Source organism: Hemicordylus capensis, chromosome 4 (assembly GCF_027244095.1).
Source record: "Hemicordylus capensis ecotype Gifberg chromosome 4, rHemCap1.1.pri, whole genome shotgun sequence".
Classification (NCBI taxonomy): Eukaryota; Metazoa; Chordata; class Lepidosauria; order Squamata; family Cordylidae; genus Hemicordylus; species Hemicordylus capensis.
Genome location: NC_069660.1, coordinates 71,332,910 through 71,346,955, shown reverse-complemented (window position 1 = coordinate 71,346,955; position 14,046 = coordinate 71,332,910). Strand labels below are relative to the sequence as shown.

At 42.4% G+C, this 14,046-nt stretch overlaps 2 protein-coding genes across 8 annotated transcripts in view; both read left to right on the top strand.

Annotated features, from left to right (window-relative positions):
* The window catches only part of TAF8 (TATA-box binding protein associated factor 8), a 32,248-nt gene extending 29,033 nt beyond the window's left edge, over positions 1–3,215 (top strand). For all 5 annotated transcript variants that reach the window (XM_053245298.1, XM_053245299.1, XM_053245297.1 and 2 more), the window contains exon 8: positions 650–3,215. In XM_053245298.1, the coding sequence (XP_053101273.1) occupies positions 650–793 (144 nt within the window). In that variant the 3' untranslated portion in view covers positions 794–3,215. The remainder of the gene's footprint in view (positions 1–649) is intronic.
* A 123-nt stretch (positions 3,216–3,338) lies between these two features.
* The window catches only part of LOC128322954 (probable chitinase 10), a 64,765-nt gene continuing 54,057 nt past the window's right edge, over positions 3,339–14,046 (top strand). The window contains exons 1-6 of one of the 3 annotated variants that reach the window (XM_053245289.1): positions 3,339–4,711; positions 9,715–9,865; positions 10,035–10,064; positions 10,824–11,028; positions 12,397–12,453; positions 13,588–13,753. In XM_053245289.1, the coding sequence (XP_053101264.1) occupies positions 9,841–9,865; positions 10,035–10,064; positions 10,824–11,028; positions 12,397–12,453; positions 13,588–13,753 (483 nt within the window). In that variant the 5' untranslated portion in view covers positions 3,339–4,711; positions 9,715–9,840. Of the gene's footprint in view, positions 4,712–9,714; positions 9,866–10,034; positions 10,065–10,412; positions 11,029–12,396; positions 12,454–12,523; positions 12,862–13,587; positions 13,754–14,046 lie in introns of those variants that run through there. The other 2 variants (XM_053245288.1, XM_053245290.1) reach the window with 2 other exon arrangements.

Genomic DNA, 14,046 nt, shown 5'->3' with positions numbered 1-14,046 from the left:
TATATTAAAAAACCAAAAAGTTCTGGTGAGAAGTTATTTGCCTACTTTCTTTTCACTATAATCTCAGTTGATAATTACCAACTTTTACCTCAGACATTCACACATCCGCCATTGGATTGGGGTGGATGACATCATCACAAACTACGCCATTGAGATGTCCCTATGTGTCCCTACAACTGTACCCAATTTGGTTCAAATCAGTTAGGCAGTCTACAAGTTAGCCCACTTGCACTTCAAACCTTCATGCTCTGCCATCTTGAATCTGGGTGGATGACATTACAAACGATGCCACAGAGGTGTCCCTTAAACAGTACTAAATTTTATTTAAATCAGTCGAGGCTTTGCAGAGTTGATAGGGACACACACACAGAAAGCTGGGTGATCTCATAAGCTTACTTGCCTTAAGGAAAGTGGGCTAAAAATCAAACCTCACAGAATTTGGTATGGTGGGTGCTGCTTTCATTGCAATTTTAGGCCAGAATGTATTTCTTGTTACCCAGCAGAGGGCGCCATCCTCTTTGTCATGCACCAGCACTGCTTGCTGCTTTAGCTCCTGCATGTCCTAGTTGCTTTCTGTCTTGTATTTCTTGTGTTTGGGGATTCTTCAGCTATAGATCTGACACTGTTCACATCTTATTTCGCATGGCAGGATGATTCAGGTGCTGAGAAGGAGAATGCATCAGTACTACAACACAACACATCCCTTTCTGGCAGTCGGAATGGAGAGGAGAACTTGATAGACAATCCCTACCTCCGCCCAGTGAAGAAACCCAAGATTCGCAGGAAGAAGTGAATTGTGACAAATTGATGGGGTGGACTGAGAGGCTCTCTGGTGGTCCCTGTGCTGTTGAGATGCGGCATAGGAAAGGCAGGAGAATACTTCTGGTTGAGGGACAAATGCAAAGGTGATCTGCCTGTTTGGATCTTTCCCCCAGCAATTAGTTGTAATTTAAAGTGAAGGCTAAAACACTGACCTAGAAACACTGAATGTCATGCAGGTTGAAATCTGACCATCTGCTCCATGCAACAACTTGCAGTCCTTGTAGCATCTCTTCATCCTTCAGATGGAACTTCCTTTTGAGGCCTGTCAGCAGTGCAAAATGCTTCCTCACATCTCACCAAGCCTCATGGAACCTCAGAAGGAGACTCATCCCTCCTTTTTCTGGTTGCTTGCATTTTATATGTGCTGGTTAAACTGGGGTTCAGGCCACCTTGCTAAATATGACTGGTTTAGCTGGGAGGTGGCCTAAGGCACCAGTCTCACAGGTGTGCCTTTGCAAAAACTGAGGCGGTCCAGTTCTGAGTTTTCCAGGTCAGTGTGTACTTGGAGCTGAGGTTTTGATCTAATTCCGTCTCTTACGTTGGGAGAATGGAAATTCAACAGTAGTGTCAGAGTGAGAAGAGAGACTTCCCAGCAGATCTGTCAACTGCAGCACTCAACAGCAAATTGCAGCACTCGACAGCAAATGTTCCCTTCTTCAAGTGCATTTATAGTTAAGCATGTTGATTGAGGCTCTTTTCTTTTCAGTTGGCCAAAAGTTCTTTGTGAGTCTTACTTTATGACTCAGAGTCTTCAGTTTCCACTCACTTTAGCTGTACAGTGGAAGTATTTTTACCTGCCTCTTGTCCCCAAGTTCTGTTTACAAAGGCTTAGTTCCTGTATGTGTATGAGGCAGGGGAAGGAAAGAAAAAATCCACCCAGTGAATCTCCTAGTGTCTTTGCTACTTGATATGTCATCTATAGATTTTTCTCACAAGTAAAAAGTGCATTGTGCAAAAAGTGTAACTGCTTCAAGAGGATGAACTTCAGAGTTGGAGAGAGCACCTTTTCATTACTTTTTAAATGCCTCAGCACACTTTCACTTGAAAGCTTTAAGTGCCATGATTATGCCATTCCAGCAGCCTGAATAGTGACTCTGCAACAGCAGCTGTTTCATGATGTCATTGAGATTTGTGGCTTCATCATCAACTTGGCACAGAATCTTTAGATGGAAATGAGTGTATGAAAGCCTCTTTCACATGAGCTTTTAAGTTATGAAATAATAACAGACAGTTATTGTGGCCCAATAATATCTTCTGCTGTTTCCCAGCATTCATTTGATTACTATCCATATACACTGATGGAAAAATACAATGAGTGTTGGCATTTCTTGCAGATTTCCCCATAGCAGGTTTCTTACTTAGAAAGGAAGGGTGCATCCCTTACTCAGCTTTCTCGGTACTTAAGATGTTTTTGGTTTTTTTTAAACTTCTTGCGTATTCAGCTAAAGAAGGGCTCTAACGTTTGTTAATAATATGTTGATGTGCAGGAGGAAAAAACTGAGCAGTGACCACCATCTTTACCACTGGAAGTACACATTAAACAAAGGAAGCATGTGTGCTTTTGCTCCATTCTAGAGTAAAGTAGTGTGAGTGCTCGCATGGTGGGCGGCCGGGGGGGGGATGTTTGCTAATCTCTCCTTTGCTGTGAAGTGCTCTGTGACTCTGAAAATATGTTCCTGAGGGTTGTACAGCCCTCATTTTTTTTTTTTTTTTGGTGGGGCAGTCACAGAGTGCTTCAGAGAGAAGAGGAGATCAGCAAAAATCCCTCGCCTGTGTGAGCACCTGCACAGCAAATGGATGCATGCTTCCTTTGCTGTACCTGTGCTTTGTTAATCAGGTTATCGACCAATATTTCTACTCCTAATGACTGCAAGCAGAGTTTGCCTTTCTAAGCCCTGTTCCATAATATTCTGTTGGTTAAAGAGACCGCTTGACTTGCTCAGTGTTCATTTCCTTTCCCCTTCTGTCTAGTCTGAGGGTTTAAACTGGAGTTGGACATTCTGGTAATTCCATTATTGTGATTCTTACAGTTGGTGCTATGTATCCTTTTGGATCAGCTGGTGTAGGAATGCTTTATTTTGCTATTAAGGAAAAACACAACACACGGGCAAGATTATTCTACCCAGGGAAAACTTGGAACACCCCCCCCCCAAGCCATTTTCTTTGGCCAAAAGATTCTAGAGATGCCATTGTAATAATTGCTGATGTACTTGTATAGAGAAATGTAAATAAGAGACAATTGTATATTTATATATATATATATATATATTTTGGCCACTGGTTACACTTTTTTGACAATTTTAAAAAGAGTAGCCCAGAAGAAGAAACAAAGTAGGGTGAGAATAGTTTTTATTTTTTCAGTTCATAATAAAACTGTGCCTGCATAAGCCAAATGCTGCTTTTTGTTCTTTATATGCACATAGTCTTGTATTGGAATTGATTATTAATTGATTATGAGTTCCCCTTAGTCTGGCATTCCTATTGATTGGATCAGTACATTTCTGTGTGCACGTACCATGGAGCAAGTAACTTTTCCCCAACATCAGGAGAGCGGAACATGTGAATGTTGGGTCAGTGTTGGTCCTTAGTAACAAAACTAATTGTAACACTTTCTAAATACTTTCTGAATGGGAGTTGGTTGTTTGAAGTCAAGATTAAACTGGCAGATAGTTGAGGGTTTATAATTTATTTATTTTTTTAAATTCTGATTAAAATCAGAATGCATTAACTGGAAGCAAACACTGTTGATTTAAACAGCTAACATTATAAAGTTACTAAGCTGTTGTCTCCCTGCCCCTCCCCACATATCCATCAAAAGCGAGTATAAAACTCTTCACTTTTCTTCTGAAAGGCAGTAGATAGGTGCCATTTGAAAACTTCTGGAGAAGGCGTTCCAGTGATGAGAGGCCACTGCAGAAAAAGCCCAATCAGGTCTGCAAAGATGATAAAAATTGGGTAGGTTCATGTGCAACAGGCAGTCCTTCAGGTGTCCTGTTCTCAAGCCTTTTAGGTTTGCTTCCATCTAAATTTTATGTAGAATCAGTGTTTGTGAGAGGCATATTAGAATTGTTTTCTTCACTGTATTTTAAATATTTTTGTTGTTGTTAATTGGTTATTACCTGCCCTAAGCCCTAGGGATAGGCCAATCTATAGATTTAAACTCCCATGCTGTTGTGATAACAGGTGCCTGGTAAGTGTGCAAGGGAACAGAGTGGCAGGCTAGAGCATCTCCACCTCTGCTTGGAGGTCCATAATTAGAAGGGTGACTTAAAACTAGCAACCTCATCATTTTCACTTGATTGTGCGATTTCCAAATGGAGGGTTCCCACATTCCCCAAACCTGTTTACTTCTCTTTGTGAAGATTAATTACTGAGCGTCCTTGGGGCCTTGAGCAAGTTAGACAGAGCGTAGCAGCCTTATCAAGATTGTGAAAGCCTCCTACTTTTCTGTAAGCAGAAAATTGGCTTCCCTCAGATCTCAGTGGTTTATGCAGGTCACAAAGTATGGCTTCCCTCACAAGTATGTTACTTGTGAGAAGAAGAGAGCTAATTGGTTCCCTAATGGCTATGGCGGATTAATGTAGTAGCAAATGTAGCACTTGCTAAGGGCCCTGTGTTTTTGAGGGCCCCGCATGCCCGTTTTCAAACTGCCCTTTCTGCTTTGACTAGCAGACACTCTCCAGCGTGTGAAGCTGGAGACAGACCAGGCAGGCAGATCATCTGAAGCAGAGGCTAGGACAAAATCAAAGGTGCGAGCAAGTCTTAAAAAAAGCAAACTGGGCCCTGGGAAAAGGGAGAGAGTGCAGGAGAGCAGAACAAAGATACACAGAGAGAGCCCACACCTTTGCCAGGGAGACTTAGCCTTTGCTTTCAAAACCTAAAGCTGCAGGTTGGTGATGCCTTTTGGACCTTTCTTCCCCCCACCCCTTTCCTTCATAAAATTTCCAGTCGCCTTGCTAGTTTTGGCCAAGCGAGTTGTAGCTGGGAGGATGCACAGAGAGTCTTGCAAAGCTCATGCAAGACCTTGCCGGTTACTTTTCTACGCAAGTCCCCCAGTCCTAGAATTTAGTGCTCTAATCACTACACAGTTCCACACTGGTTCTCAACTATATGGGTATTAATTGCAGGATAAAAATCTGATGCAGGAGAAAAAAACTTCTGACGGAAATGGCTTTAGTTTTGCATGATAAGCTGCTAGTCTTGGAGTAGCAATCCTGCATTGTCCCGACCCATTTGCAAAGCAAATGCCTTGTTCTGCATTTGAAGCACTGTATGTAATGTCTTTCCCTTGGGGCATTGCTGAAAGATTCCTGTAAACAGTAGACTTTCTTGGGAGGTGTGGGGCAGGGAGAAACTTCTGGCCTCCTGAGTCCTGTACGGTATGTGGCACTTCCAGGGTTCAGGTGCATAGGTTTCCAGCTGTATTATTTCTAAATGCTAGATTGTAGACTGAAATGATAGCAGAACTAACAGACTAAATGGTTTGTGCCTTTTCCCAATCTTGCCCTTCACTTTTCCTTGGCATGATTGTTTTTATTCCTAAATCAGAAATTCTGGGAATTAAAGTTAAAACTTGACCTGTTTTATTTGGCCCATGTTAGACAAAATATCCCTTTTCTGCTAAATGTGCCTTTTAAGAGAAGGTCCAGCATAGCATCTGTCCAGTGGCTGTTGCTGGTGCCTACCATGTTTTTCTTTTTAGAGTGTGAGCCCTTTGGAGACAGAGAATCATCTATCCACTCTTTGTTTTTCTATGTGAACCGCTTTGAGAATTTTGATTGAAAAATGGTATATAAATGTTCACTGTTGTAGTAGTGATGTGAATTCGGTTCGTCCCTGGGTCCGCCTTTTAGCCAATCAAACAGACACAGTGGGAATCTCTTTTGAGGCGTTTATTGCTACTGCAGATTAGCAAGGTATCCAGTGGGCTTCAACTCTGCACTGAATACAAATTGGTTATAGGTGCATCTTACATTTTTACAGACAATCTGAATGATGCTGATACCCTAGACAGTATACGTGGCAACAAAATGGTGGACTAAGTATCTAGTACGCACGCGAATGATTCATTATTCATCTGGTGATTACTCCTTATTTGGTTACATCCTGTTTTCTTAATTGTCAGCAAAGAACAGTGAGAATCCTGTGAGAACCAAGTTTCCTTAGATACAATTTAATGGAGAGAGATAATGATGTTTATCATGAGAGGCTGTGATGGCCCTGAGCTGGGCTGGGGTTACTTTAAGTCAGACTGAGGTTTTCTAAGTAAAATGGAGTTACTTTGGTTTTTTAAAAACACGTCAGTAGTAAGTGTGAGTTTGTGGCTTAGTCTCCCATACTCCAAAATATAGCAAATGAAAAAATTGAATGACTTTACTATGCAAGTAAATAATGTATGTTTTAATATTTATGTGCATTTTTTTAAATTTAGGGCCCCTTTATAACATACGCTACAGGCCCCGCACTAGCTTAATCTGGCCCTGCCTAATGGCTATTTCCCACTCAAACACAATGGCTTCTGAAGCTGTAAATAACTATCAACAGATTCACGGATTCAAATAGCAATGTTGAACTAATGGATCTTCAGTTTGGGGGCTGGTGCACCTTGCTTTGTTGGGGCGTGTAAATGAAGGAATGCTCAAGGGTTCTGGGTGAGATTGTGTAGAAGCTGATGTCATCCATCTACCAAAGGCACCCTAGTTCCAAGATTCATTTCACCCAACCTAGAACATGTGATAAGTATACTAGCACAATGGCCACCATCCAGAGCAATGAACAGCTGGTGGAGCAAGCAAATTTGTGCTAGCTTGTTGTATCTCCTAGCCCTGCTTGCTGACAAATCAGTAGCTGACAAAACAGATTTGAAATAAAAACAGATCTCTCTCTCTCTCTCTCTCTCTCTCAACAAAAAGTGAGCAAGCACTGAAATCCTGGATATTAATTTAACAAAATGTTGAGGACTAGTCTCCTGAGTATTTCTATTGATATACTGTACATAGGAAGCTGCCATATACTGAGTCAGACCATAGGTCTATCTCATTCGGTATTGTCTACACAGACTGGTAGCAGCTTCTCCAAGGTTGCAGGCAGGACTTTCTCTCAGCCTCTCTTGCAGATGCCAAGGAAAGAACTTGGAACCTGGATGCTCTTCCCAGAGTGGCTCCATCCCCCAAGGGGAATATCTTATAGTCTTACATGCGGTCCCCCATTCATATGCAACCAGGGCAGACCCTGCTTAGCTAAGGGGACAAGTCATGCTTGCTACCACAAGACCAGCTCTCATCTGTAGTGATGCACATCACAGCTGGCCAGTATTACAACAACAACAACTACTACTACTACTACTATTTATATACCACTTTTGAATAAAAGTTCCCAAAGTGGTTTAAATAAATAAATAAGATGGCTCCCTGTCCCCAAAGGGCTCACAATCTAAAAAGAAACATAAGATAAACACCAGCAACAGCCACCGGAGGTCCTGGGGCTGGATAGGGCTAGTTGCTCCCCACCCCCGGGCTAAATAAAGAGAATGACCACTTTATCAGGGTGCCTCTTTGCACAGTCAGCAGGAGTTTTAATCTTCCAGATATATGCAAGCATTTACTCTGGTTGTTATGATGCTCCTTGGTTTCTTAGCCATGAAATTATTACATATTAGACCAGGTTCTATCTTTTAATGTGGCCGGTTCTGAGTGCATGGTAGCAATGCAACCCCTCTGTTGCAACCATTTTTGAATCTATATTAGTGGCCAGAGTTACTTTGATCTTCCTAGTATATGTTATTTATTAATATCAATTAACACCACCCTGAAGTCAGTTTCTCTCCAAAACAGAATGCACGTTAGCAGAGGCGTATCTAGGGAAAATAGCGCCTAGGGCAAGCACTGAAATTGCACCCTCTGTCCAAACATCTGACACCCATCTTTCAGATAACTTTACCTTAATGTCAGCTGAAAAATACAAGTCAAGCTAATTAATCTTTTAATATTTCAAAAACTATTTAGCAGTGGATGTAGCCAGACCAAGAAAATGCTGGAAGACTACGAATTTCAGTATGCTGGGGCTCATGAAATACCCAAATATTATGTGGAGGTATACTTGGAAAAACTAAATAGAAGTGCCTGTCTAATTCTCTGCTATGCATTGTAGCATCACGATTACATAAGTTTAAAAAATAAATGGAGAATTTGACTTTTCCCAGATACTCTGAAAATAATTAAAGGATATGCAGAGTAAACTGTGTCACTGCTTGGAATATATTCTAGTATTTCGGAAAGACAGTTAAAATGAGAGAAAGAGCAAGAAACTCCCAGTGGGCCTTAATACTAAGGATTTCACATTGATTCAAAGACAAACTCACCATTAATAGCCATATTATTAAGACATCACATTTAACTCACTTATCACAAGAAGCAAAGTAAGAGCAAATGGATACAATCTTAGCTCATAAACTTCAGCTCAGTATTCACAAGCCCTGATTCTCTGTACATAGTGCCAATCTGAATATGTGTACAGTGACATATTATATTATTTTTTAAAAAAAATTACCTGTAGCCCCTTCAGGGGACTTCCTAAAGGCTGGGGGGGGGTCTGCAAAGCCCCCCCTCCCACTGGCCTCTAGAGCCTCACAGGTACCATTTGAGCATGTGCAGTGGTCATTTTTAATTTTTTTTTTTAAAATGGCTGCTGAAAACAAAATGGCTGCTGTGCATGTTCAAATGGCCTCTATGAGGCGTGGCATGCCCTAGGGCCTCACAGAGGCCATTTGAGCATGCCCAGTGGCCATTTTGTTTTTGGTGGCCATTTTAATTCTTTAAAAATTTTTTAAAGAAATTGCGCCCCCTTCAAGTGGCACCCGGGGCATGTGCCCTGCCTGCCCCACCCTAGATACACCCCTGCACGTTAGGGCTGGTCTTGTATCTAGTAATTCCTCAGGAATAGCAAGACCACAGTGTGGCAGACAGAGTATTTTTAACCCTTATAGCAAATCTGAATCCTCTGCAGAGTATTTACCTTTAGCTATATTTTTCAGGTGGGGTGCACAGGGGCCATAGCAGGCAATCTGACCCTCCTAAAAATACCGGCTTCACTGCATTGTGAATTTCAATTTTAACTTTAGGCTTGACTACATTTGATCTAATACTTTAGGCTTTCTTCCCTCAGGGGTGTGGCGAGGTTCCTGGTGGCCAGGAGACAAATTCAGGCGGGGGGTCCCCAGCATGTGCAAAAAGTGTGCGAGCCCCAGTGCCGAAACCATGTCCTCTTCATCTGCGAGCCCCCGCATTAATTACTTCTATGGGTGGGGGGCCTTGCTGCCGCTGCTGCCCCTGCCACTACTTCACATCTTCGCTGCCAGGAGAGCGGCAGCGGCGGGCGGGCTTCTCCCTGGCTTCCCCCCACTCCACTACCGGCCGACATGCAGGCTTCCCTTATTCTGAACAGCGCTTCTGTGCTGTTGAGTATGGAAACTGTCGCGTGCTGTGATGTCACAGCACGCAGCGGTCTCCATACTCAAACAGTGCAGTGACGCTGTTCGGAGGAAGGGAAACCCATGTGCTGGCTGGTAGAGAGTGAGGGGAAGCTTGCTTGCCGTCACTCCCCTGCTGGGAAAGATGGGAAGTAGCGGTGAGCACGGTGGAGCGGAGGGGGTTACGGCATGGCAGGGGCAACTTGTGGACAAGGGGGAACTGCCCTTGGGGGCCTCTTAAACCATGTGGGCCCAGGTGCAATTGTCCCCCCTTGTCCAATGGAAGCGGTGTCCATGGGTTTCATTATGATTAATTGTGCAATTATTGCCACCTGCATGACCTTCTATGTGCCTTTCAGAAGTTGGCAATGGCAACCTTATCGTAGAAGCCGACTGGCTCCTTTATTTGTTTTAATTTTTGATAGGTATGTTTTTGCCAGCTATCCCACCTTCTTGATTGCAGATGTGTGGCTTCCACAGTGATAAAGAGGCCTGGCGCCTCTATAAAGGGCTACACAGTACATCACCTGGATGCTCCACCTGAAGGCAGCATGGGGAAGGTGCTGCTGTGGGTTGGTGAGTCACACCTTTCTCTGCGTCATGTGTCTCGGCAAGACACACTTTTGCTCCCTGTGTGGTTGCAGGTGGGATGTCATTCCACAGGCAAAGAAAGTTGGGTTTTGCTAGGCCACACTGTGGGTTTTCCCCCCCATTCATGTGGACTCTGCTCTCTCATCTTTTGCAGGTTTGGCTGTTGTGCTGCAGTTGCAGCTCAGTAAGTGCTTCTTCCATTCATTATTTAGCAATGGGCATGGGAAATAGAGGAATGAACCAGACACACAGTTCCCAGCATGGTGCTGTTGAGAGAATGTAAATGTTGGACATGGGAAACCTAGGGAATCACATCTGTACTTAAGCCATGAAATTTCTCAGGTGGCCATGGGCAAGTCACTGCATCTTTGCTCATATAGGGCCATTTTGAGGATAAAATGGTATATACTTTACACATTAGAATAAATAATGTTTAAGTTATGTAATTATTTTGAAAGCAGCAGACCAATGCTAATTTCTGCTAGGGTTTTGCACTAGTCAAAGGGTACACACACACACACACACACACACACACACCCATAAACTACTTCTCGTTTGATACTAGTATAACTTTCATGGCGTCTTCCAAAGAATTCTGGGAATTGTAGATTGATGAGGGTATTGACATTCTCATAGAGATCCCAAGCTCCCCCTTCCCCAAACCTGCCACAAAATCACAAGAGTTTCTAGAGAGAGGGATTTGTTTAGGGTAAGTGTCTATAGTATACATATTCCCAAAGTCTTTCCCATTTTCCTAATATATTATCCTGTCAGTGATTCTATCTATCTATCTATCTATCTATCTATCTATCTATCTATCTATCTATCTATCTATCTCACGCTCTCCTGGCATTTAAATGGATGGCCAGGGTGGGATGGTGTAGAAGATGGTATGAAATTAGTATTAGAATTGCTGATTCAATTATCTCCTCTTCCCTCTCAGGCTCTGCCTGCAAACTTGTTTGCTATTTCACCAACTGGTCTCAGTATAGGCCAGAGCCAGCAAAATACTTTCCAAGTAATATTGACCCACAGCTCTGCACTCACCTGATCTATGCTTTTGCTACGATGAATGAAAATAAGATCGCCCCCTATGAGTGGAATGATGAAGATCGGCTCTTCCCAGAGTTCACTGCGTTGAAACAAAAGTAAGCAACTAGCAAGATTTCAAATTCATTAGGAAACATTGTTGAATACTAATGTCTGTTTAGGGTCACTCACAGAGCTGTTAGCTTGTTAGGGAAGACAGGGTGAAAAGTCAGGGAAGTCAGGGTGATGGGCTAGAAGTTATCCTTCTGAACTGGACCCCTTTGCATGACAATTCCAGCTAATCTGTGGTGAGTTCAGCTGCTTCAGCCCACACCCTTTTACCATGCACCAGGATCTGCTTTTGGCACATGGTCACTAACCAACCTTTGGCAACTCTGCTATTAAAGGTAAAGTGTGCCATTGAGTCGGTGTCGACTCCTGGTGCCCACAGAGCCCTGTGGTTGTCTTTCGTAGAATACAGGAGAGGTTTACCGTTGCCTCCTCCTGCACAGTATGAGATGAGTTCTTTCAGCATCTTTCCTGTATCGCTGCTGCCTAATATAGGTGGTCCCCATAGGCTGGGAAACATAGCAGTGGGGATTTGAACTGGCAACCTCTGGCTTGCTAGTCAAGTCAATAGGTGCAACATAATATTCATCCTGCACTACAATCCATATGTAATTGTAGGCCTGCAATTGTGTAACTCTGATTCAACTAACTAGAGAAGGATGGTGAATCATTCTTTGCATTTTAGTACTAATGCCCTAATTTGTTGTTTGTAGGGTTTTACTGAGAGATGCAACTGATCCCTGACAGAATTAGGAAAAGACACTAGTATTGTAGCAAAAGGTATATAGAAGTTAGATTTGGTTTAAATCTCCACACAGTTCCTAAAGTTTACCAAATAGTCTTGGGCAACTCACTCTATCTCAGCCTAACCTATCTATTGGGAGAATAAAATAGAATAAAGCCTGGAGCTCATTGGAAGAAGGGCAGAACACAAAAGTGATCAAGAAATAAAACAGTGATGCAGTTAGCATGTGCCACACTGATTGCTCTTAATCTGATTGCTCTTAAGCGCAACACTGTGCACAAAACCTTTAACTGGGCTTCATCTATTACTGTTGGGTATAATAACATCCTGGAGCATTTCCAGACAGCAGGCTTTTCTGTAAGTTTACTGTGAGGCTTTTCTGTAAGTTCAAATTTGCCCCCCAAAACAGACACAAAAAGTGAATTTTTTTTTACCCTGGACATAAATTGGGCAAGGCTCTAACGTGCAATGAAAACCCTGAATCGTGTGTGAAGTGCTCCCCGATATCTCACATGGACTTCGGTGTGAATCCGTTTGGTGTGAATGCACACCTTCTATTCCGAGCTAAAAGCCCCATCTGGAAATGCTCCTAATGGTATAAACCTGGTTTTAAATGAGTAATAATGAAGTTATTTCTTCTTTTCTAAGTTCTAGTATATTCTGTGTCTTTTAGGAATTCCCAGCTGGTTCAGCTATTGGCTATTGGAGGGTGGAACTTTGGCACTCAGAAGTAAGAATTGCTTTTCTTTCTGTCCTGTAATGTTTTATTTATTTATTTATTTATTTATTTATTTATTGAAATAGGTATAACATGCCTTTCAGCCCTGCATGGCTCCCCCACAGTGGTGCACAAACACCAGTTACTTACAACAATATACAATCTATAAAACAAAAAGAGACAAAAAACCAGAAACTAAGTGTTAAGATGAGGAAGAAAGGAACTAAACTGAATGAAGGGTTTTGTGAAATGAAAAGCTTCTGGCAGCATGCTGAAGTGCCAACAGGAGTGGGCTGATCATGCCTCCCAATAATGCGAATTCCACAACTGAAAAGCCCTGTCCTGTGTCCCAGTGACTGGATGGCAACGAGATACAAAGCAGGACTTCTGATGAGGATCACAGTGGATGATCAGCTTCATGTGGGTAAAAGTGGTCCTTCACATATCCTGATTACTAATGATTAAATATCTAGCTGACTGGAAACCAAGTTCAGCTCTGGTAACTGTTAGAAATCCTGAAACTTCACAAAAATCAAGGGAAACAGATCAGTTTGTATAACTGACAGTGGGTTTCAATACAGATCTTTATATATCACAAATACAGGGCTTGTTAAACATAACTGCAGTTGTGAATGTGTTCTCACAATTATGGGTATTTTCTGTAAGAGGCATTTTATATGTTGGAATTTGTCTTTCAAAGTGCCAACAAGGGAAGCTACCCACTCCAGTTACAGAGTAGAGTGCAGTGCTCTGTTGCTGCAGTCATCTAAAGAACATATGTGGAGATTGTAGTACAATCTAAACTATATAGATTTATTGGTGAACTACATTCTGGATAGTAAAGACCTCGTCCTGTCTAAAGGCTACATAATGGATAGGTTGGGAGAGAGAGATGTTTCCATCTACTCTCCAAGAGGAAAGGAAGTAGACTGATGCCCCACAGGAAATATCTGAGGAGTCAAGGCAGGGATCATAGAGTAGAGGTAAAGCAGGGACAGGTAAGGAGAGCCTCACTAGCTACCTCTACTCCCAATGCCCCTAGTGGTTATTAGGATAGTTGGTGCACTAGAACTCCATTTCCAACATCACATTACCCTTATACCATGAGGAAAAAGAGTGTTAAGAATGAAATGTGTTGGTTTTTAGATTCACCACAATGGTTTCAACAGCAGCTAACCGCAAGACCTTCATTGATTCGGTGACTGTATACCTCCGTAAATTTGGCTTTGATGGGATTGACTTGGACTTTGAATACCCAGGTTCTAGAGGCAGTCCCCCTGAGGACAAGCAACGCTTTACTATCCTGATTCAGGTGAGATGCCAGCGTTATCACAGATATACAATATTCTTTGGTTTAGCCGATGCTCAGCTTTTAATGACATAAACAGAAATGACAGAGTTGTATTGAATCTACTGTATCATCTAACTTGTCTCTGCCCCTAGACAAGGTATTCTATACTTCTGGGAACCCCTTACTTCTCAGGATTGTGTGAGACAGTAGGTTGCTGTTATGGGAAAGATGCTGTGTATCAGTTACAGAAGGAGCCCCTGATTAATTGGTGTTCTTGACAGAAACGTCCTGTGCCTCAATTGGCACAGAACTGT